General features: G+C 34.2%; 5 protein-coding genes across 16 annotated transcripts in view; 2 read left to right on the forward strand and 3 right to left on the reverse strand.

The window, feature by feature from the left end:
* how (protein held out wings) overlaps nucleotides 1-9,750 on the forward strand; it is a 39,957-nt gene extending 30,207 nt beyond the window's left edge. For 3 of the 7 annotated variants that reach the window (XM_066291139.1, XM_066291142.1, XM_066291145.1), the window contains exons 7-8: nucleotides 797-936; nucleotides 4,521-5,094. In XM_066291139.1, coding sequence (XP_066147236.1) covers nucleotides 797-936; nucleotides 4,521-4,600 — 220 coding nt within the window. In that variant the 3' untranslated portion in view covers nucleotides 4,601-5,094. Of the gene's footprint in view, nucleotides 1-796; nucleotides 937-4,520; nucleotides 5,095-5,973 lie in introns of those variants that run through there. The other 4 variants (XM_066291141.1, XM_066291144.1, XM_066291146.1 and 1 more) reach the window with 2 other exon arrangements.
* Nucleotides 9,751-10,081: 331 nt separating this feature from the next.
* YL-1 (Vacuolar protein sorting-associated protein YL-1) lies at nucleotides 10,082-12,290 on the reverse strand. 2 transcript variants are annotated; one of them, XM_066291147.1, is made up of 6 exons: nucleotides 12,008-12,290; nucleotides 11,829-11,958; nucleotides 11,681-11,777; nucleotides 11,310-11,634; nucleotides 11,087-11,251; nucleotides 10,082-11,033 (listed from the first exon to the last, which is right to left on the reverse strand). In XM_066291147.1, exons 1-6 carry the CDS (start codon nucleotides 12,139-12,141, stop codon nucleotides 10,817-10,819), a joined length of 1,068 nt encoding a protein of 355 aa, XP_066147244.1. In that variant the 5' UTR covers nucleotides 12,142-12,290; the 3' UTR covers nucleotides 10,082-10,816. The 2 variants fall into 2 exon arrangements, with proteins under 2 accessions (XP_066147244.1, XP_066147245.1); XM_066291148.1 differs by having other exon boundaries at nucleotides 11,310-11,622; nucleotides 12,008-12,289.
* A 460-nt stretch (nucleotides 12,291-12,750) lies between these two features.
* LOC136344067 (mitochondrial protein C2orf69) lies at nucleotides 12,751-20,023 on the forward strand. 5 transcript variants are annotated; one of them, XR_010732906.1, is made up of 8 exons: nucleotides 12,751-12,909; nucleotides 15,541-15,754; nucleotides 15,808-15,935; nucleotides 15,990-16,158; nucleotides 16,916-17,129; nucleotides 17,179-17,368; nucleotides 18,993-19,631; nucleotides 19,711-20,023. XR_010732906.1 is itself a non-coding variant. In XM_066291151.1 (7 exons), exons 2-7 carry the CDS (start codon nucleotides 15,560-15,562, stop codon nucleotides 19,003-19,005), a joined length of 909 nt encoding a protein of 302 aa, XP_066147248.1. In that variant the 5' UTR covers nucleotides 12,751-12,909; nucleotides 15,541-15,559; the 3' UTR covers nucleotides 19,006-20,023. The 5 variants fall into 5 exon arrangements, 2 of the variants coding, with proteins under 2 accessions (XP_066147248.1, XP_066147247.1); XR_010732907.1 differs by having other exon boundaries at nucleotides 18,993-19,132; nucleotides 19,210-20,023; XR_010732908.1 differs by having other exon boundaries at nucleotides 18,993-19,132; nucleotides 19,338-20,023.
* On the reverse strand, nucleotides 13,500-15,478 carry LOC136344066 (TWiK family of potassium channels protein 12). Its single transcript, XM_066291149.1, has 6 exons — nucleotides 15,078-15,478; nucleotides 14,829-14,998; nucleotides 14,602-14,777; nucleotides 14,390-14,540; nucleotides 14,165-14,338; nucleotides 13,500-14,113 (listed from the first exon to the last, which is right to left on the reverse strand). The coding sequence occupies exons 1-6, from the start codon at nucleotides 15,296-15,298 to the stop codon at nucleotides 13,947-13,949; spliced, it is 1,059 nt and encodes a 352-aa protein (XP_066147246.1). The 5' UTR covers nucleotides 15,299-15,478; the 3' UTR covers nucleotides 13,500-13,946.
* Nucleotides 18,931-22,395, reverse strand: LOC136344068 (pre-mRNA-splicing factor 38B-like). The gene is made up of 8 exons (XM_066291153.1): nucleotides 22,194-22,395; nucleotides 21,988-22,101; nucleotides 21,832-21,933; nucleotides 21,438-21,588; nucleotides 21,297-21,381; nucleotides 20,948-21,091; nucleotides 20,728-20,891; nucleotides 18,931-20,669 (listed from the first exon to the last, which is right to left on the reverse strand). Exons 1-8 carry the CDS (start codon nucleotides 22,225-22,227, stop codon nucleotides 20,525-20,527), a joined length of 939 nt encoding a protein of 312 aa, XP_066147250.1. The 5' UTR covers nucleotides 22,228-22,395; the 3' UTR covers nucleotides 18,931-20,524.
* Nucleotides 22,396-22,687: the final 292 nt, after the last annotated feature.

The raw sequence follows: 22,687 nt of genomic DNA on the forward strand, positions 1-22,687 counted from the left end.
CTCATAGTTTAAATTCGCATCTGAAAGTAAACTATTTTTTCTCTAATTGACAGAAAAGTTAACTTTTTAACGATGCGAAATGGTCTGTAGCATGTAATGCCTATGCAGTAAAGTGGTCCTTTTACTGCCTAAGTAACAAAGGTTTAAAAAAAAACCGAATGCATATAAAAAATATACAAAAATCAGTTGAAAAAGAATTTTAATTGATAAGAACAAATTATATTTTTCATTAGGGGAAAACCCACATTTTCTGTCATAATCTCTCTTCCGACTCGACAGTGAACATTTTTGCAGCAGTACGTTTGCTGCCTTTTTGCCGTGTGAAACAAATAGCTTTTTCCTCAGTCTACTGAATGCTTCAATATTGATAATTAAATACCTTGCCATTATTGAGCATAAAAGTAAGACTCGCATATTTAATTTTTTTTTAAGAGCGACTTGTTTATCTATTAACGTTTAGAGCATTTATGATCCTAATTGTAGGGTGAGGTACGCTAAGATTGACTGACATAGATACATTGAAAGTATGAATTAGATATCTCAAAAACTATAAAAGCTACACAACAAAAGCAAAAGGAAAATTATTGATTTATTTCTATTATTTTCAAAAGCATTAAATTTCGGGACACCCTGTATATCTAAATAGTACATAATTTGTTCCCAATACTAATATGCCTCCTTAACAGCCACCCAGCGGAGCTAACCCATTAGGTAAAAACTGTTTTATTTTTTTCTGTCGTAATGTTTAATGTGTATAACAATGAATTACTACATTTGTTGAAATTCTTCCTCTAAGATGGAACGAAAACTTTAGGTCCCTGCTGTCGCCTGGTGACCCTCATGGCTTGATCTACGCCCCCTATGCGGACTACACGAATTACACGGCACTGGCTGCCAGCCCACTCATCACGGAATACGCCACTGCCGATCATTCTGGTGGGTTGTTTGCTCGTTGACTCGTTTCCCCAATTTTTATGTGTTATCAGTGGCCGGGGGCCCCGTATTACTGCTATCCACCTCGTAGGTAGTCTATAATAAGTAGTAGTTTAGGGGGTTGCAACTTGAGCAAGGGGCAAACTAAATCTTTTGTTTAATAGGTTGATAGAATAGAATTTCTTTCAGACAGTTAGGCTCTATGTTTAGCGTCTGATAGTTAATTTTTCGGAAATTCCTTTCTCGTTACGCCAAATAGTGGGGTTCAATGTCGGCAGGGGTATTAGACCTCGAAGTAATTGTTTCTGATTGTTTCCTTTTCACATTATTTTAGTTAAAGGTAAATAATTAATTGAATGACGAAAAACTCTTTTTTTTTTGGAAATTCCTTCGAGTATGAAGTAATAAATTTTGTTACTTCATAATCAGTCTATGTATTTCTACGTTAACGCAAATATGTTCAAACTTCAATTCATAGTTTGATCGTGTTAAGGTGCCCCTTTCTCATTTTAGGTGCGTAGATAGTAACGGGGCTCCAATCGATTTCATACACTCCTCTAAACGTAAAAAATTGGGGTAGTTGTAAGTGTTTCAAGTTTTTGTATACATAGTCGTATTATTATTAATAAAACGGGTCGATTAGTGCCTGTTTCTGACGTACTGCACTGTCATTTCGGTTTTCATTCTCGTGTATAAATAGAATTTTTGTTAATAGGTTTAAGGCGTTTAGGATGTTTCTGATGTCGGCGAATATGATCGACTCTAAAAAAACTTAGTCACAATTTTTACATTTTTTTTTTATTACAGGATTCCCGTTTTACGAGCCCCACCATTGGAATCTGAGTAATCTTGAAAGATACGAGGTTGGTTAAATTAGAGAGCCAATATAATATCACAACATTATCTGTGACATCTGTGAATATGAGGTCCATAAAAAAAAAAACTAAAAGGTACACTTCATATCTAGGAAACTTGGAAGGAAACAAAAAACTGAAAAGACTTAAAAAGTATTCCAAAAATGCTCTTAAGAATGTTTCAGTTCCATTTTCTTATCATGAACCGTATCCGAGCTATAAACCAAAAACAAGAAAAGAAAATTTTAATTTGTCAGGGATACTAAAAAAGTATTGGTAACGTTGTGGACTTGAAAACCTATATTTACCAAGCCTTGAACTGCGCAACTATACCCTAATTTACCTACGTCGTACTTATTAAGGTAACTGAGATTCCAATGGTGGGGTTCATAAAACTAGCACCCTGTATATATTTTCTGTGATAATTTCTAACCATTCAGGTTATTAAACGTTACGTACTGTATGTAATATTTTAATGTTTTCAGATCATTATTTTTACTTCAAATTTTTTATTTTACATTTTTTTATTATTATTTTGTTTGCATATTTATAGTACAGACACGCAAGTCGGTCCTTTTTCTTTTAAATCACCAAGCAGCAAGGTACATACATTATTTAAATAATATTCGTTGAGTTTGAAAGAGACATTTAGCAATCCAGGTCACTTATAACTGCGTAATTATCGCATGTAAAGTGATTCAAATTTCTCTTGGTGGTATAAGTAGTTACATTGAATCTTACTTTCCTGTATATATTTATTTTACTTCTGCACACTCGACTATCTACTTATTCTAAAGAAAATCGCACCTTTATATTATTATAGTAACTGAACAAATTCATGTACATTCTGCCGTTACATTGTGCTTGAATCTGATGGTGCTAAATACACGGATAAGCTTTTGAGTTTTGTAGATTACTCAGTACCAAAAAATATCATTAAGATGTCAATTTCCCACGTTTTGGCTTTTACAACTCTAGTAGTACTTAAAAAAAAGGATATTGAAATATACGCGGTTTTATAGACATAAATATTTGATTTTCAAACTAGAGGGTTCGGAGAGTTTAGTAAGTTAGGGCCAAAATTATTAATGTGCAGTTAACATTAACGTTAAGCTATTTCCCATAGGAATCAGGAATCTGCCCCGCACCTAAGCTTTGCTTCACCGTTTATATGGAAAGTAGCATGCTCTTAAAGCTAACAATACATTTATAATTTGGGTTTCAGGTGATTTAGTGCGTTGGATATTTTCAGGTTTAAAATCTCAATATTAAAGCTGAGCTTATATAATAATAGAAAAATTATTGCAAATTTCGGCAAAAGTAAAACCGCATACGGTCTTGCTCTGCTCCGTGCAGCTGAACATCACTCTGAACTTTGCTCGGCTTCCACCCACCAAGCTTGCAATATTTCAGTGTTTTTACTGCTATGACGTAAACAGGCAGTGGCCAGTTAATTATTAATTTGCGTTTAACCATATGGACGATGATACAACCTCTATTACTCCTGTTGCTGCTAATTTACAATATCACATTCATGCAGAGGACTCAAGTAAAAATATGATTTATAGCACTTTTGACGTCTGAAAGTGCCAATTAGTTGTAATGCCTCCCGTTCCATGTCCAACACATGTGGTTCTTTTCGGCTCAGTTCAACTTAGAAGTACGACTGGTCAATAAACGAAACATGTCCAGAGTCTGTGTGATCCAAAAAAACATTTGAGATACTCGAGTTCGATGCAGTTTTCGCGGTTGCGAACATGAAAAATGTTTTAATGTACACCGAAAACAACATGTTCCCGAACACCTTTGCTGTCGTGATTCAGTCTGCAACGTTTTCCATCTTGCAGAATTCTGACCGTTTTGTTATAAACATCTCAGCAAGACTGTTTGCAGGGTACGAACTTGCCCAGAAGGCAGATCTTTGTTTTGCTATGAGGAACGCTGCTTTAAAATAGAGTTTAGCTGTAATTTACGGTTTCTCCCGTTTATCGTAGCTACCACATAACTGCGCATTGATAAGCAGAATTTAGCTCCGTTCCCATCTAGTGTCGGTAGTTTACTTCGTAGGTTGATTGATTTTGATTAGTGATAAGTTAGTGGTTAAATAATAGGTACTTTCTACTCGTATTTTTACATTGCATTTATTTTTAAAGGTTATTATTTATTTCATCAAAAAAATTTAAAAAAGAAAGAAATCGATAAATTTTTTGCTTTTGTTATCGGCGTGCCGAGTCAAGTTTCGAGTAACGCGTAATTAAAATAATCGATTTCTTTCAAATTTAAAGGTGGCAAAACGGTACTGAATTATATGAAAGTATCAATCATTATGGAGTGAGAGCACTTTTGTCCATCTTTAAAGAAAATTATATAAAACAAAAAAAATCTGTACATAATGCAGAACATTGGTGAATTATAGATTTAAATTATATGAATGCTTTAATTGTTCTTAAGTCGAAGTAGTGTAGCTACAAAGTAGTATTTTGTATTCTAGCTCGTCAAAAAGGTTTGAGCTCTATTTCTTGAACACACCATTTTCCTCAAGAGTGACCATCTTTTGTGCCATAATATACAATTACGTACATCACGAACAAATTTTTACGTCTGTTATGTTACCACTATCGACCCAAGAAATACAGCTCAGCCTATTACAAGCGAACGTTTTCTTTTAATGGAAACTCGTTCAGCCCGTATTGTAGTTCTTTTTTCTAGATGATAACGATTCTGTATGTGCAGGTGCGTCGGCTGTTGCGAAGCAACGGCGACTGGGACAGTTAAGGGAACATCCCTATCAGAGGGCGGGAGCGCTCTCTTAAAACCCTGTTTCGAAAAAGGTTAGTTAATTTCACTTTTAATAAGAGTTTTTTCGGTACATGTGCAAAATTGAAGGGCATTTTTTTCTAAAAAAAAGGAAGGGCCCTAAAATTCATCCTTTTAGCGCAGGACGGTTACCACTTTTAGTTTTTAAGCGTTTAAGTACCTCATCAGCACTACCTAGTCCAGATTTTGTTTAATCCTTATATAGAATATAATTACTCCTCTTGAGTTTTTTTAGTAATTTTGGCCCAAAGGGCAGCTAGTCGCCTCTCAAACATGTCCTTATTGCAGTCTCGATTCTGGGCCCTTGTTTCTCGACTCCTTCGAAGCTTTAAAGTAATTTCTCTCGAATTTGCACACAAATATTCAAGTCGTATACAGGTCTTTAGGTAGTTATTTAAATCGTTTATATTATTTACCTTGATGATTATATTTTTTTGTATATGTTGTTGACTTGCGCCAATGTGGAAAATATATTTATACGAAAATCTTACATCAATTCTTTTATTTTTGTGGAAAGTTCCTTTGGATTTTTTTGTACAAAAGGCACTCACTTTCTATTAAAAGCATTAACCATATTTCTGCTCCACTGAGGTCAATACTGATGCATTTGCGCAAGTTCTTTCATACGTCAAAGTGCCTCACCTTTGGGGTAGTTTGACGTCGCACATTTTCAAACTGCCCTCGGTCGACTAGAAATGCGGTTTAAGCCACGTTGCATTTTATCAAATTAATAGTCCCTAACGACAGTATTTTTAGTAAATTTGATTAACTATTGCAATATTAACACACATTAAACTAATTTTTAATCAGTAATAATTCCACACATGGCCAAGTAACTATAGAGTTATTTTTTGAGAGTGAATGAAGTAAGAATAACCAAATCGGATGGTGTGAATGTGCTGCACTACTTTAATGATGATGCATCATATCACTGGTTTCATTGCGTTTGTACAAATCACGCCTGAAGCATCACTAACAGCCTTATATTGTTATTTCAGGTCGAACATTTTGTGCAATCTAATTCTTGGTTATTTTTAAAGCGTTCACTAGTAGTAAGGACATGCAGCTTAGTTTAAGAATTAACACTCGATTTCTTTGGGGAACTCATATTGTATTGTCTTATTTGTGCTAGTACCAATGTCTCTGTTATGCGAGGAAACTATGATATCATTTGAGCGAACCATACGACATCGGTATTTGCCAAGTAATTTTTTGGGATTCGTCTCATATTTGCCGTCACTGCTTGTCCTTAGCTAAAAGTCTTGAGAGTCGAATCAGCTGAATTAATAATACAAAATCACATTTAATCAAAAAAGAAATACTAACAATCTGTTTTCTTTCTTTTCCTGTTAACCAATTATTGGGCCAGCTTTACGAAGGTGCTAACCAAACACTCGTCACCCCACCCGTTGTCCAATCAAAATAAGCCAACCCAATCGACTAACCCGTCTTCGTGGAACCCAAAATCAAGCGGGAACCATGGATTTTTGCTAGAGTTATGGGGTAGCGGTATGTCGATTAACTTCTACATCACTAACCAAGAGCTGTCCAATTGCAGGCAAATGCCTTTATCGTTTCACTGTTATAACTAGAGTTTATGACTAATTTTTTTTTCGCAACTAAACTGCGATTGGGAGCTCTTGAAACACTAACATGTTGTACGTGTATTTACTATTCTTTTTTTCAATAATCTCACTTTAATTTGTGTCGCCATATTTAAGTTTATTGGAAAGCACTTTTTTGTATTTTGGTGGGAGTGAGCATGATTTACTTTGTTGTCTTATGAGGAGCGTAAAATCTCTGAACTCGATGCAGGTTTGGAGTTACTTTATTGGGTAGTTTTACTACGAAAATGTGGCGATCTAAAAAAGACTTGCGTGAAAATTATCACCGCACGTAAAACATACTGTCCCGGCCTGGTTCTCTTTCGTGGGCCAAATTCTTGATTCTGGGGACTAGAACGTTTCTTGGGAATCACATCGAAATGATTCAATCAGTACCGTGCAGCAATGTTGAAATCAACACATACACGTCACTTTGACGTCATTCCTGGGGAATGTTCTACTCCTCATCTAAGAATCTGACGCCTGGCGATCATTGATTGATAACCGGAGCGACAATGAATTTAAAAAAAAACTGATTTTTCGAAGATCCAATGATGGATAAATGTTTAATCGGGACATCATGCATATGGAACGACTACCCGTGTCCAAGGATGGAAACGGCACACGTCTGTCGTCAGAACTATAAGCTGTGGCCATGGACATGCGTGTATACTTTACACACTTGCGCGAAGTGTACCTTACCGCACTGGTTTAGGTGTGCGAAGGACTTTCAGGCACTATTTGATTAATGTATGGATAATTGATATGTATCGATTCAAAAATAATATTGAAATACCCTCGATTTCCGTATACTTTCATTTCCTACAGGTTGCGCGTGCAAGGACAAGGAAACAAGTCTATTTCCCAGAGTGTTTGCACGGCAAACATGTCTATAACACTATCTAATGTAGAAAGACAAAACTTTGTTAATTGCAAAAAAGCTCATTAAAATACTAAGGCCAAAGTATAAATGCAGAAATTCAGTAATAAATCATTAAAAACCAAAAAGGGCGAAAAGGGTGCCTATTACAAACTAAACCAAATTTTTGTGTAGATTCGAACTGAACTTCAATTAAACCTTTTGTAGATATCAACTTCACCGTATTTTTCTTACATTTGAGAATATCACGACTTAAACTCATTAATGAGAAAAGTAAGGGAGAAACTGTCTAAGTAAACATAAGTATCTAATACTCAGAACAAGATAGTACTTTAGTTAGTGTTACAATGTGGCCATGGAACTCTCTGGGGCTCATTCTCATATGCTGGAAACTCGATATAAAATAAGGAAAAATAACCGAAAAAGTCTGTGACTTTGTCGGAGTTAGGCCCCGTTTTTCAAAATCAAACATTTTATGTTATGTCAAAATTCGTGATTAATTTATTACCATCAAATTTAGGTAATAGTGAGCAAAAGGAGTACCCAACAAAAGTAAATCTAGCTCGTTCCTATTGCTTGTAGAAAGACTAATGAACAATATCAGAAAACCTTGAGCATCTGCTATAATAATTCTATAAAGGCGTAGTTTCTGGTATTGTGTACTTATGTGTTATGAATAATTGTACCAATATTTTAAACTCATGTCCATCTGGTAAGCGACGGTAGCTATTAGCTCGGCTTGAAGTTGGTTTAAGAATCTCTACTCAAATGTTTTCACAGGCGCCATTTCCCTAGCTACTAGCTATGCGTTGCAAGTAAAAATTTAGAACTAGTTTTACGCATACATATAACATAATATTAATTTCTCTTACTAATACTTTTTTATTAAAAGTACAAACGTTTTTTTGAGTGCCAATAATTTGGAAAATGTATCGAATATAATTAATAGATGTGAGTGTAACTTTAAAGAGGGTAGGAAGAGCGACGTGGGTACGTACGTTTTTCCCGACCCTTCTAGTTAAGATTATAGACTTTCAAAAGCGAAAGGTAGGTATTGATGAGAGTATCAAAAATCAGAGACTTAAGTAAGTATGGACTTTATATTAAGCGATAAACCGTCAGGCCAAAAAAATATTTTTCAGAGGGCAAATACTTCATTTACTTCCGTCCGAGTAATATTTCAACAAAAGCAATATCATAAGGCAATACCAAAAAAAAATACTCGTGTAGCATATTGTGCAATAAAAAAATACTGGGGCTACGGATTTATTATTATTAATAATTAAGAATTTCATTTTGCGTTTTCTCCGTAGGACCCGAGAGTTGTCATTAATTATTACAATTGTTTAATCTTTTATTAAAGTGCAATCTCAATTGAATAAAGGTCTGTTAAAGGTCGATGTCTAAATTGGGAGTATTGAAACATTGTTCGCGGATTGAACCTTTTATTTGACTGTTTACCCATTGAGGAGGGTTCAGTATTTGACATCGGCCGGAACATTTCAATATGATCCCCAAATATTTATTGTCGCGTTATATATTGATATTGATATATTATTTAATGTTGTACTTATAGTTTTTATAGCGCATTATCGAATATAGCACAAGTATAGTCTGTTTCAGTACTAAGTATTAAATAAGGCAACAATATTAAATTTTCGATATTCAGGTTGCAGTTTGTTAAAGAAAACACGCATCCATAAGATTTACTGTGTCATAATAATTATAAATATTATCAATTATAGGATTATTCAATGTGTCTTGACAAGTGCCTTAATTTCGTGCATATATAGAAATCTATAAATATGGTCTATACATTTGAGGCGAATTGTTCTTTTAATTTTTTTGGAAATACCGTCTCACACAAAAGTTGGAGTTGTTGGAGCGATGAAATTGTCCACTATTCTCAATTAAAACTAACCGAATAAGATTCACCTTTCACCCAAGGGCTCGAACAAAAACTCTCCTTAATGTTTCGATAACTAATTCGTCACTGTTTCGAGAACCTACCAAAAAATGGATATAAAAATAAAAGTTAATGGGATTGAAGCGCACAATAAATTTTGAAAATTCGTCTTTAACTTGCTGAGAAAGGACACAGAATTTTTGAAGACTCACGTCATCATTTTTAAAACTAGAGATTGGTGTTCGATTTTAAAATTTACTGTATTAACTATGTTAGTTATTAGTCTAAGAAGTTCTCAATGTCAAAATTCTCATTATTTTCGCAATCATTAATTTTTTCTTGGAAAATTTTCACTCTAATCATGTTTTCATAATTATAATTTTCACAAACTTAAAATATTTAAATCCTAGTTTTAACCCGTTAGTTTGGTAACAAGGATTTTCATCCTAGTTACCAAACTAGTCTTTAGTGAAAGGGCGAATGCCATTTTCAATTCGTTTTAACTCAGTATAATCTGAAATACCGTCACTGGAGCAACCTCTACTTATGTACGAAACGTTATTCCGAAATAAAATAAAAGAAAAACAAGAATCTATAAACGCCTATAGAATATTTTCATTAAATGTTTTTTGTTGTAATTCTTATTGAGATTTTTAGATCACTAAGTGTTCTTGATATCTATGTTCTTTCTCGATGTCTTTGAAGTAATCGCACAAAACTGATTGAATAATGATTAATATAAATTATCTTAACCAAGTTTGTTTTTGCCTCCCCCCTTTGACCAAACTAAAATTTGTGAGTTATAAGGAAATAGTAAAAACGGTAAGAAGTACAATGTTTTGGGTGGTTAATCGGAGAAATTCACCGTACATATAATATAATATATATATTTAACAGCTGAAAACCTAAGAGGTTTACGTTTATTTAATGTAAGAATATTGTAATAATATAAAAAAAGAGATGTTATTGAAGACAGGAAAACCTTTTCCGTCAAAAAATTGCTATTTGTTTTAGAAACTTATTGACAGTAATCAACCATCGATTGGGAACTACCATCGGTGACAACAGGAAAAACATTAAATCACAATTGTCTTTGTATTATATTTTATTGATATTATATTATACATATATAATTATTTTGGTATTGTATTATAAGATCCTGAAGACTACTATTACCGCTATATACGACACGCTATTTGATTTTTTTTTTGTCAAATAAGAGTGAAAATCAAGTGATAATAAAGCTGGTTCTGATTGGTTTCATCTTGAATAATAGATGGGTGCATAGACGGGTTCTATTTTGAGTAGTTAAAATATCATAAATGGGTACGAATTCACTTACAATCACCAGCAGAAATTTTGTCACAAAAATTTCGTTCGGCACCTGTTAAAAGAAAAACAGCAATTTCATTGATTATCGCGATAAAATTAAAATAAATGTCTATATCAGATTCATTTTGTTACCTAATATTGAAAATGTGTTATTAATTACTTATTGAAAATAAATGGAGACAACACCACAAAATCTTACCTTTTTTAAAATGGCATTATATATAACGAAGGGATGTTTCAATACAAAAATCGAAGTTTTTTATGCTTTACTTGTAAACGTACCACATGGCAATTTTACGTTTTTTTTAAATTTAAATGCAAGGGCGTTGAAAAAAAAAGGGTTTTATTTTTAACTCTGAGCGCCCTCAACAACTTTGAAATAATCGTTGAGGATGGAGTGCTGCAAAATTTTATATTTTTCAACAGTTAATCTCACTGTTTACCATGAAACATAAGTAATAATTAAACTAAATAATTATTATTACATTCCCTAGGATGTAATGTTTATTTTCTGTGCATGCATAAGCACCTCCTTTCGCAACCTAGCCTTATTCTTAGTGTACCACTTGAGAAAGTCTGAAACCATTGGATTCTCCTTATCCCCATTCTTCTCCATTTCCTGATAATAGGATTGCCTAATTATTTTGAAACATGTGCTATTTCGATAAGGAAGCTCGGTAATTGGGTCTAGGTACAAAGCAGGTAAACTAAAATTAATGAAGCTCAAAAGTGTGGCGTTTCTGAAAAAACTGAATCTTACCCTGTAACCACGCATTTCAATTTTTTGGGATAATTTGGTATAGGTTTAACATTGAAGAGTTTCTTAAAGACAATATCATGTGGGTCATTAAGAAGTGTTTGGAAAGTTCTTTCATAGCACTTTTCGTTTTTAACTTGTTCCTTGCTTTCTTCTTTAAACTCAACACTAGTTAATACAAATTTTGAATGATTCATTGCACACATAATTACTATTATTAACTCACATATTATCATCATCATCTAAATCTTCTATTAAAGGCATCCTCATTGAGGTGTACCTAATTATTGGCCCAGAATATGCCTTCTTTGAAATCCTTTTGGTCTTTTTTTCACTCTCCATCTTTTGGTATCTCTCTAGGGATTTCAAATTTTCCAACTCTGTAACTTTTGCTTCCTCTAAAAGTTCCTCTTGCGTAGGCATCCATTCTTCTTCCTTAATTTTTTTGGGTTTCTTCTTGAGTTCTTGATCTCTCACCTTAATTCTATGAGCAGTTTCTGCAGTTTTAGCCACTGTTGATTTCCTCTTTGACTTCCTCTCTAGTGCCAAAACTTTTGTATGGAGTTACGAGTTTTGAAATTGAAGTGACAAATTTACCAGATGGATCTTCGGATATTGAGAGGTCTGTTCTCAATTTGGGCCCTGATGGTTTTGGTCTCTGCTTCGGTTTGTCTTTTGGGACTGATACTGGTTCCTATTAAGTACCCCTTTATATAATATAAAAGTAACTGAAAGTTTTTGATACCTTATAAGCTTTAGTAACAAGCCGTCGTTTTTTTCTTTGACTTTCGTCATCTTCATTATCAGATATAGGTTCATCATTTTCATCGATACTAAAGTCTGAATCAACTATGTCTTCACCTTCTTCTTCAGCTCTGCAAATTGTTTAATAGACAAAATATAAAGCACATGGCAGATATGTACTGGTATTCGTTGTCCGATTCGGTTTCTTGAAAACCCCCGTAGTTTTCTTTGTAGAAGTCATCCTGACATTCTTCCTCCTCATCTAAGAGTTTGGCCATGCGGTTACCCGCCTTGCTTCGTCGTTCTCTCTGCATTTTTAATGGCTTTATTACAACTCGCTATAAAAATGCAAGATTTTCTTGCAAAAACCAGGAGAGGAAAACCACTGCGATCTCAAAGATAAACAAGCTCACAATAATCATAAATCGCATCTAGTCATTCAATTTCTTCTAATGTCGATGTCGTATTTTGTAAGGTTATGGTAGGGAAATGTCTATTTCTTAGTGACGTGATTGCAATTGTCTCGCACCCAATATAAAAAGGACAATAATTTAAGACAATTTGTAAAATAAATGTTGGCTGCTGCTACAAAAAGTTTCCTTTTTATTACTGAATAATTAATATAACCTCAGATAACTAAATAGCATTGTACAGGTTTTAAAATTATTGCAAATACATTTCTTCGTTTATGGTACACAAAAGTGATCTTTTTTGAATACTTGGGACATCAAAGATTGCCCCAAGGAATTTAATTAGTTTAAAACAGTTTAGTTGGTGACCGCGGAACTCTACGTATATCCTAACTCACGAAACTTGAAGTTAATAGATCGAATTTGTGCACGTGACAGACATATTTCTTTTCAATGAACGCTCACGTGCTTTATCTCGAAGGAAAAAAATAAATTGGATAAGGTGACATTGACAGTACTAATCAGGGGAACTGTGGGCTTTGTCACAGATTTGTTTTGATTTTTATTTAATTATGCTCCTTATTTCTTTAATTTGTTACTTTTTGGTAGTACTTATATCACAATATACATTAGTATTAATTTACTAGTTAGCCTAGTGATTTCTTGTTATAGGTAAGCCTTTGTGCCTCAGACTTAATCATAAATGTTTTAATATTTTCCGTCAATATTTCGCTATTCCGTCAAAAATATATTGAGGCGCGCATCACAATAATTTGGAAATTTGTTTGAAAAATTAATTTTAATTGAATCAATCGGAACAGATGCCGCAAAATGCTTTTATATGATTAGATTCCGCTCTTTAAGTTTTACTTGGTATCATTACTCCCAAACTTATAAAAATAATTAGTTTGCGGTTTTCAACCCCAATTTTTAAAAGCGGACAAGTTAGGAGGGCAATTTGAGACGCAAGTTATTTAAATACGTATGTTTACCGAAGTATCACATACTAAATTCTTTGCATCCATTAAGGAATATTCTGTAGACTAAATAGAAGATTACATAACTAACCAAAATGCAAACATTATATAAACTTTGAGACCCATTAGACCTTCTTTTTCCATATTTTGAAATGTGGCAGACCCTGCATCCCATTTTTTTTTCAAAGGAACTAATATTAGCAACTACAAATATGGAATACCCTCTATACACCAAATTCAAGGTATCTAAAGTTTTAAATTCCAACTCAGAAATTATAAATGGAATACTGACAATCCCTTATTTTTTTATTACCTTGCTTGGAAATAACCCCAATATTCTATTTAAAATAACACAAAAATGTTGTTGGAGTGTTGAGTGTACACAAGATAATAGAAGCAAACAATCTATCTGAAACCTATAGAACATGTTTACTAAAAATCCTCACATATTTAAAGCTCATTTATCACATACATGAATGGAAAAATATACAAATCTCTAAGGTTTGTAATGTATTTATAAGAACTGTCAGGCACCTTCAGGATCTATGAACATATCTATCTTATTAGTTTATCTATTGTGTCATGAAATAGTTTCAAGGAGCTTAAAATAAGCGCTCTCTGATAAAATAAGTAACTATTTTTTTACTTCACATTTAATTCATTCAGACATTTGCACAACGTCAACTGTTACCAGAAGTAACGCATTATTAATAACTTTTATACTGAGGTTGATTAATCGTCTTCATAGTAACGCTTCCGTTTTCTGCATTTCCAACAGCAATTTATAAACCGCATTTTAGTGTCCTCCAGGCACTGATTGATGTCTTCATTCATCTCATTTAGTTTAACTTTGATTTCCTCTTTCATCAAGTTGTAGCACATTGCCACTAGACCAAGTCCTAAAATTCATTAATTGAATCTGACTTAGGAATATGAGACAAATTTCAAACCTAAAAGAATATAGACAAAATTGATTATTAACTTGGTTTGATTTCCGTGGTTAGAAGCATTGACATCAGCCCCAGGAACCAAGTCACCAAATCCCACTTTTCCAAGTGACGTAACGCAAAAATATGTTGAATCTAGGAAGTCCCACTTTTCCCACTCGCTGAACATTATTGCCCCTAAAGAAATGTTTAATGATTATTGTTATAGACACAAATGGTTACATTTGCCTGTTAAAATGTATGCGAAAATGACCCACAAGCAAGCGGTGCTAGGTACAATGATTTTTTTTCTTGCGGTAGTTTCGTCTCTCTCAGTAGAACATTCGTATATCCTCCTATAAATCCATTTGAAGCTTCCTGCTAAGATTTTTCCCATGTTCTGTTAAAGAAAGAGTCATATTTGAATGTCTCTTTGGGTCGTAAAAGTAATAGAATTTTACCATAAAATACAATATGTAAAGAGGAATGCCAAAGAGGGCGTAAACCATAGTCAAAATCTTGCCTTCCTTGGTTTTGGGTACCATATTTCCATATCCTACCATGGTGATAATGCTAAGACAGAACATCAACGCCGCTGGAAAGCTCCACACCTCCTCCATGGAACGCTCCTCAAATCCTGTTTTCATTCTCTTTTACCATTTTAAAAGGTATTTTCCCAGCCACTCACCATGTTTAAACAATTTGACAACATCTCTTTGATGGCCTTGCAGTACCTGATCAATGTCCTTATTAAACTTCCTTTGATCAAAGATGTTGTTTTCCATTACAACTGCAAAGAGCTTTTTGGTAGTGTTTTCTCTTAGGTTTCCAACTTTTGACACCTCTACATTGCGAGCACTGAGAACTGGTAATTCTATCTACTTATCTCAACAAATAGCTGCTTCAAGTTGCGGCTACTACCTAGATTCAAAATTACCTTTTTTCAATGTGCATAAATCCTACAGCTCCTATCATGGTGTACCCGATGATAAGAGCCCCAACACCAACTTGAGTGCACATGAAAGCCACCATTTTTCTGCAGCAGTCTTTGACTTGCTCTCGATGTCTTTTAGGCTGTTTTGGTACATTATAAGGGTATCTTGTTGGAGTTCTCGATCGGGAAATGCTTCTTATTGATCTGTCGCGCCGCTCCTCCATAATTTTTCTTGTTATATTAAAAAGTGAACATTACAAGCATCATTTGTTTTTATGCACAATTTTGATGAATATCGTTGGAACGATTTAACTGAATTGTAGCGTCTGTTTCAGGAAAAGAAACAGATGGGGTTTTATTTTTAGACCGCAGTATTGCAAACGCGTTGGAAACCGACACATAACTGAAGGAAAATTACGAAAATGCGATTTTCCCCTGCAATATTTAAATTGAAATTTATTTTTAGTTGAGCATGGAGCCGTGTTATGAAACAAATTCGGAAATTCAGTAGTTGGTTTAGTGTTTGCTGGACAATGGCCACCATAAGACAAAGTCCTCTAAGGCTCAGCGCGGTCTTGGGTCTCAAAGACAGGAAAAACGACATCATACACACGCAGTCCCTAACCGACCCTATTAAGAATAATCCTCACGTAGTTGTGTTTTTCCCTGGAGATGTGCAGGTACAAACTTCCAGATTATTTGCTGCAATTAATTAAAAAAATCGCTTCCTCAGGACTACACAGAAAATATGGAGGCGCACAGAGACAGTAAGTACTACAAAGAGTGGAATTTGGAAGACACCGCTCTTAAGCTCCAAAATAAATTTCCTGGGGACCACATTCTGGTGGTCAAACCCTCAAGGTACTTTACCCAAGCGAGGTAAAGGCTTCACAAGGTGATGCAGAGTTTCTTTAGGATGGCCCTCAAGACGTTCACTTGCTTTCAAAATTTTGTGAAAAGTAACGAATTGGGGGTGCCTGAGCACAGTGACAATTACGATTCTTTAAGGCATTTGGATTGCTTAATCAAGGAGGCTTCTGAGAGACTGAAGACGTGTGAAGAATCGGCTGTTTATGACTTTCAGGTTGCAGAAACGTTTTAATGAGCTTTTAAATTATAACGCGTGTAACAGATCAGCATGGAGATATTTCAGTGGGCGATAGTACTCTGTAAAACAATAAAAAAGTTTTAACAGACCTACGGTCAAAAATACACTATTTCCGATATAGAGAATAGGAGAGTTTCATATATTTCCTCATATTTTGTGTTTTTCTCAATGTATACCTTGAATTATTATTATCTTTTAATTTCTCACACCTATTTGCTTTCAAACTCTTTGCAACAAAATGTCAAAATCATCGGTAGTCATCTCCAGTGTGTTATATTTATTTGGGTCATTTTGTGCTTTATATCTGTTTTGGAGCACCCTGTGTGGAGTCTGATACCAAATTTAAATTCCTTCTTTAATTCTTTAGTTTTTTACACTCTTGCAGTATTTTCGAAACTTTTACCGTGTTCGCAGAATGAGCAAAAATATCTATCGATGCAAATTAATAATGGAAAGGAAATAAAGAAACAGATAATCATCCGGGTCAGTTACTAGCTCTTTGAAGCGATTCGCAACACTTAATCAAATTAGTTAAAATAAAAACAAATATAAACAGAACCAAACATTATAAAAACTTTTGAAATTGTCACCCTGTATATGGAAATTGGTGCATTTTTGACGATGGGTCCATCAGCATTTTTTTTTTGTTATTTTACAGAGTACTATCGCCCCCTGAAGTATATCCATGAGGATATGTGATACCCTGTAAATTGAACAAGTTTCTTTGCTTTAGGATTTGGATTTACGAATAGTGGGCTTTAGTAAAGGATGCGTAGTTTTAAATCAGTTTTTATACGAGTTTCGTTATTATAAAAACATAGATGATCAAGACATCATCACTCTTATCAACAAAATAAGAGACATGTATTGGTTAGATGGTGGCCATTCTGGAGGCAAAAACACCTGGGTCACCGATCATGCCGTATTGGATACTCTGTGCTCTTTAAGTGGGTATTTTCTTTGTTCTAGCTGAGTGTCCGTAAGTAAGTTTTGTAGATATTAATGTGCACATCCATGTGACCCCGTATCAAATCCGAGACGACAGGAGACCATGGATACAAAAAGAGGAGAAGAGCTTTAGATATTACCTCTCAAAGCACGGATGTAATATAGACAGGAAGATGCACTTTGAAGCAATTACTCCTAGTGTATTAGTTCACTTTGATGTCCTAAATGAATTTAAAAAGTAAGTAGATTTTGCTCAACTGGCCAAAATTTTATGTTATAATTTTCCTATAAAGTTCAATACATCGACCAAAATGGTATTTTATTGATTAAAAGTATAAAATATTAAAATAAAACTTTATTATCAGCTTACCCTCGCTCTGAAAATCCTCCAGTTACACAGGGTGTCTCGTAAATAATGGCATATACCTGAACTACAGATTCTTTATGTAAAAATCTTAAAATTGAACCTAATTGATTTTTATCCAGGAGTGAATAATAATTAAAATACGGGACCTACAAAATCGATTTTTTTGCACAAAACTTCGACTCTGGGAGTTTTTCTGGTGGAGAATAAGAATATTTTTGGAATTTTGATGTAGGTTAAAGAAGGTGCCATCGGGAGACGTTTTCCTAATTTTGGAAGCTCAGAATGTTTTGCGCCTCATTGTATACACGTTTTCAATACTAAAATTGAATCTGGCGATCTTTTTGCGTAGAAAAAGCGTGGGGAGATACTCTTCGGGTACTGATTTCGTCTAAAACACAGTCCGCATTTCGTGCCTCCACTGAGTAAATGCAACGTCCAGCGTTACTTTCGTAAAAAGGGCTTGTTGCGCGACCTCTAAGTTCGACGTTGGAATATTTGCGATAAAATTGGCAGAACTTATCGAATTGCGAATTGAATTACAATTTTTAAAAAAATCATAGAATTTTAAGGGCGATTCATCTCTAAGCTACTTCGTCGGGCGTTGCCAGTCATTTAAAGTTCCCACTAACTCAAGATGCTAACAAAAGAAATAAACTTTCAAAATTTTGCTTCATCTTACGGCTTTGCTGAAATGCAGAGCTTCATCAATTTTTTTAAAGAATTTTTTGATGCTAATATTGGCAACCGTAAGCATGTGAGACAAAAATCTTATGAGAATTCGACTTCTTTTGAGGTCCTTTCTTCGCACTTGCTCTATGTCCATTGTATTACAAATCACCTTGTATAATCAACATCTGTAGCATCAGTAAGGAACTCATCAAGAATGTTTTAGAAATGACGCCGCTTCTTATTTGGCAAAAGTTTAATCGGAGGTCGTTAAAATTTATTTACTAACCGTAAATAAACAAATTCCTCACAGTTGCGGTTTAGGTATCGACAACAATTGACATAGACGAGAGCGTGAGTTTCTCCAGTTTCAAGATATAAGGCCAAAGTTATCAACCTCTGATTCACAAATGTCTCCTTGCAATAGTCACACGGTCACCCCGTTTGCGTGGTAGAGACTTGATCATACGTTTTTACAACACAAACTGAAAGAGCTCTTCAGAGCAGCTGCCTCAAAAACAAATATGGAGTGTAAATTCAAGATATATTCTTCTGTATTGTTTAATCCAACAAATAATCGATAAAGCAAAAAACGGATTCTAACAGTTTCTAACGTATAGTTGTTTTTTTTTCTCTGCACCAGTGGAAAAACAGAACAAATGCACACTCATTCTTATATACTTTAATAAACGGATCCTCGAGAAGGAGGAAAACATACAACTCACTACGGATTTCTCTTGTTGGATAGGAATCGATAAATGAAAATCTTTGGTCTGGTTAATTAAATCTATTTGCTATTTATAGTAAAAAAATTACACGTTTCAAACAGGTATGAGGTGTGAATCCACCTTGCAGAAAAAAGTACCTTAAAAACTTTCCAAAGGACTTGCGGCATTCTACATAAGTCAGTATATCCCTCATACTTTTTACGAAAAGAAATAATCATCATATAGCGGAAAGCGATACATGGTGAGTACAGTGAGACAGTAATTATTATTTTATAATTTAAACTCTTGACTCCTGCAATACTAAATTTTTTTATCAAGCATGCGCCCGTTGTCCATTCAAACCTCAATTTACTACGTCCTTGAGGGGAAGGTAATGCAGATCGTGTGGGGCAAGAGTCCGATGATAATAACAATTTCTTGTTTTTGTATTTTGATGCATATTGCAGACAAATTTTTGAGATATTCATTGATCGTGGGTAGACAATAGGTATGTCGGTAAGGATTAGATGCAAGAATTTTTATACAGAAATAGACAGTGGAGCATTTCGAAAGGTTGAATCATGCAGTCCATCCAGATTGGCGTCTTAGGTTAAAAATATCACATTAACAAACCTACCAGAAAAAGTTCTAAACTCCGAGAAACGGAACGTTAAAAATTGCAAAGGAACAAGGAAAGGCCAAAAGGAAAACTACTAGAAATATATTTAATTATCAGATAATGAATTTGACTCTGAGGAAGAGTAAGTTAGAATATATTTTGTTAATATAGTGTATTTTCCAGGAAATTTATAATAACTTATTAGACAAAAAATCTTTCAGTGCTTCGGCGGAAGGACTTGTGGACAAAGAACCATCGCTTGATGATTAAGTCGTGATTCATTTCCCGAATATCTTTTATTACAAAGCTAAAATAAACTAAAAAAGAGGATAAAGGTGACTATGAAGTATCCTATCTCAAAAAAACGTGATTACTGACCTGGTCTCCACTAATCGAGACAACATTTGTGCGATTTCGCCATCACTAGTTGAGAGGAAAACGAAGAAACTGAGCAGATATTGGTTTGCCTGTATCTTTTAATCTTTGTTATACTCGATCTTAAATGTTTAGTGAATAAAATTAATGTGAAACAAACCCCCATTTTTTCAATTTTCTATTTGTCTCACTATACCCACAAGTAGTACACAATGAGACAAAATTAACATGTCTAAAAACGTGAACTTGTCCAAGATAAAAACTAAACATAATTCAATAACTACAGATGTTTCTTATATTAGACCCCCAGAAGTTTGTTTCAAAATAAGTAAATAAAAGGGGATTCAAAATTTTCGTCTCACTGTGACTAACTTCCCTAACGTACTGTAGTACTACATAATACATAAAGTACTCACACGGAAAAGTCACTAAATATTGAAAATTAGCAACCAAACTTAAACAGTAATAAACTTATTGCGAACATATAACCTCCGTAACTTCAGGGACTGGTTATGTTTAAGTTTGAATGCTGATTTTTAACATCATTAACTTTTCTCCTTGTTTGCAAAGTTATAATTACATTTCAAATAAAAAATCATTTTCTTATTTAAAGAGATAAATCACTTATCACTTTGAATGTCCTTTAAAGCATATCCAACATTAATATCTACCCTTGCCACCTCGGAATCTTTCTTCTCTATGTTTCCCATCCCTATCTCTGTTGTGGTGTCTGTGTTTGTTTCTGTTAGGACTCCGACTCCTTTCTCTGTGCGGACGATCCCGTCTCTCATGTTCTTCTCGGTTTCTAAAGAAAAAAATCCCTAATAGTTACACATACACACCCAATTTCCTTTTGTCAAGACCTATCACGCCTATTATTAATAGGAGCAGGATCATCTCTTCTGTCACGATCATCTCTTAGAAAGTTATTTCTTAAGTCTTCGCGCACTGGACGCTCCCTTTCAAATCTCCTGTCATCCCTTGCTCTTTCCTGTGCAGCTTGAACAGCCTGAGGAGGAAATCTTTCCTGAAAAAATCGACTTAACACTTGGAAAGAGTTTTGATAAAGACTAAAAATCTCACTTCCAAATACTTTTGTATTTTCTGTTGTATGGGAACAGGTATTCTGGGAAAGAGGGTGGAAAACCACTCTAATTTAACGAGCCATTGGCGTAATATTTGACCCATGACCATAGTTTGACCACCACCTGCTTTCACGTCTAATTCCTGCAACTCATTAAAGGTTATCAATAAAAAGCTATTACCTATGCTTGGCACTGGGTCAGTAAAGTGGCCATATTAACTTAAAATGACATGAAATATTAATAGTTCAGAATGTTAATTCCATAATATTTTATGACATTTTACAGCCTCCAAACTGCACCTAGAATAAGAAGTAAAAGATAGGCACCACTCTACCTTCTGTACGCACCTCTTCATCCTCCAAGTAGTCCTCATACCACTCAAGTAAATTGCTTGGAGGGAGCACATATCTTATATACATGAAGCCCAGAGCTCTGAGATGATATTAAAATGTGTTGTTTATTTTGAAGTGATATAAATGAAGTATTACCTGATGTAAGGTGAATCACAGTGAGTTATTAACCCATTGAGTTGCTTCCGGGTCAATTTAAGGGTAAATAGTTTATATAGTAGGCAGTAAGCTGTAGAAACTATACCTCCTGCACCTACCCCTCTGACACCTCCACACATTCCAGTTTGCCCTTAAATTTTTAATTAAACAAAATTTAATCCTTGGGTATCAAATATTCCACTGAAGTATGTAAGGTGTTTCAGATTTTTGTAGCAAAGTTTTAACAGTTGAGTGAGTGAAAACTCTCTCTTGATGGCGAAAGATTTTTAGATTTATGTTTATATAATTTTCTGTATTAATTTGAAAAGTTCCATTAAATGGTGGAGCGTTGCTTGAAAAAAACTGAAACATCCCTTGTAAATTAAAAAGCAACCTGATGTTCTTCGGGAACCCTTTTCCCATGGTTCTAAATGGCTCACTTTGTAATATATTTCATCAACAACTTCATGGTATGTCTTTAGTTCATATAAGTTAACTACAACATAAACTGGTTAGTACGCTGCAATTTTTTACAAAAAAACACGCTCACCCTTGAAGTAATGAGAACTTTGTATGTTTGTGAGGATCAAAGGGTTCAAATTCATTGATCTTTCATTCCCATAGAGCGGGAGCACGTTGCTTTGCTTCTTGGCTACTGTGGGATCTATGGTAAAGAGAATACGATCATTTTAAATAACAATAAGTGATTTGGAGGAAATTAGGGCATTTTGTAGGTCGTTTTAAATGTTTATATACCTTCGTCTCCACTGTTGTAATTTCTTTGGTCCATTTCTGCTTCACTTCAAAAACAAATAGATTATAAAATTGTTATATATCCATAAATGTTGAAAATATGTAATTCTTCTAATCTATTAAATTTAGAGAAAATTATAAAGGAAACTATAGGAATATGTTACTTTTTACTTTTCTCTTTTCAAGAATGACACACAATTGACACTGACACTTTTTGGTTTGTGTTGTTTCGGTAATGGTCAACAACGCTTACTAACAATTGGAAACCTGCGCTTGAAGCATTTGTGGTTTGAGTAGCGAATATCTAATAGTTTAAGTGGTTCTACTATGGAAAATACTAAGTTTATGGGATGATACTCGTTTACCACAGAAATTTAAGTTTAATCTTTTAAATAAATAGTGAATTTTTCCTTTAACCCAATTTCCTCATCTCTATCAATCGCTTTTGAGAGCAGTAACAACTCCAATCTTTCGAATTTCAAACTGATGTGAAGTTA

This window comes from Euwallacea fornicatus, chromosome 16 (genome assembly GCF_040115645.1).
Source record: "Euwallacea fornicatus isolate EFF26 chromosome 16, ASM4011564v1, whole genome shotgun sequence".
NCBI lineage: Eukaryota > Metazoa > Arthropoda > Insecta > Coleoptera > Curculionidae > Euwallacea > Euwallacea fornicatus.

What these genes read in the sequence shown, in the direction of transcription:
- YL-1 (XM_066291147.1), bottom strand. Translation starts at nt 12,141, where the DNA reads ATGCAGAGAGAACGACGAAGCAAGGCGGGTAACCGCATGGCCAAACTC. An exon ending in TTGTTACTAAAGCTTATAAG is followed by an intron (nt 11,778 to 11,828) that starts GTATCAAAAACT and finishes GGTACTTAATAG; the next exon opens with GAACCAGTATCAGTCCCAAA. An exon ending in AATATCCGAAGATCCATCTG is followed by an intron (nt 11,635 to 11,680) that starts GTAAATTTGTCA and finishes TCCATACAAAAG; the next exon opens with TTTTGGCACTAGAGAGGAAG.
- LOC136344066 (XM_066291149.1), bottom strand. Translation starts at nt 15,298, where the DNA reads ATGGAGGAGCGGCGCGACAGATCAATAAGAAGCATTTCCCGATCGAGA. An exon ending in TTTATGCACATTGAAAAAAG is followed by an intron (nt 14,999 to 15,077) that starts GTAATTTTGAAT and finishes ACCAGTTCTCAG; the next exon opens with TGCTCGCAATGTAGAGGTGT. An exon ending in TTTTGTCTATATTCTTTTAG is followed by an intron (nt 14,114 to 14,164) that starts GTTTGAAATTTG and finishes AATGAATTTTAG; the next exon opens with GACTTGGTCTAGTGGCAATG.
- LOC136344067 (XM_066291150.1), top strand. Translation starts at nt 15,560, where the DNA reads ATGAAACAAATTCGGAAATTCAGTAGTTGGTTTAGTGTTTGCTGGACA. An exon ending in TTTTCCCTGGAGATGTGCAG is followed by an intron (nt 15,755 to 15,807) that starts GTACAAACTTCC and finishes TCGCTTCCTCAG; the next exon opens with GACTACACAGAAAATATGGA. An exon ending in GTCCTAAATGAATTTAAAAA is followed by an intron (nt 17,369 to 19,710) that starts GTAAGTAGATTT and finishes AAAATCTTTCAG; the next exon opens with TGCTTCGGCGGAAGGACTTG.
- LOC136344068 (XM_066291153.1), bottom strand. Translation starts at nt 22,227, where the DNA reads ATGGACCAAAGAAATTACAACAGTGGAGACGAAG. An exon ending in TTACAACAGTGGAGACGAAG is followed by an intron (nt 22,102 to 22,193) that starts GTATATAAACAT and finishes TCTTTACCATAG; the next exon opens with ATCCCACAGTAGCCAAGAAG. An exon ending in AAATACAAAAGTATTTGGAA is followed by an intron (nt 20,892 to 20,947) that starts GTGAGATTTTTA and finishes CGATTTTTTCAG; the next exon opens with GAAAGATTTCCTCCTCAGGC.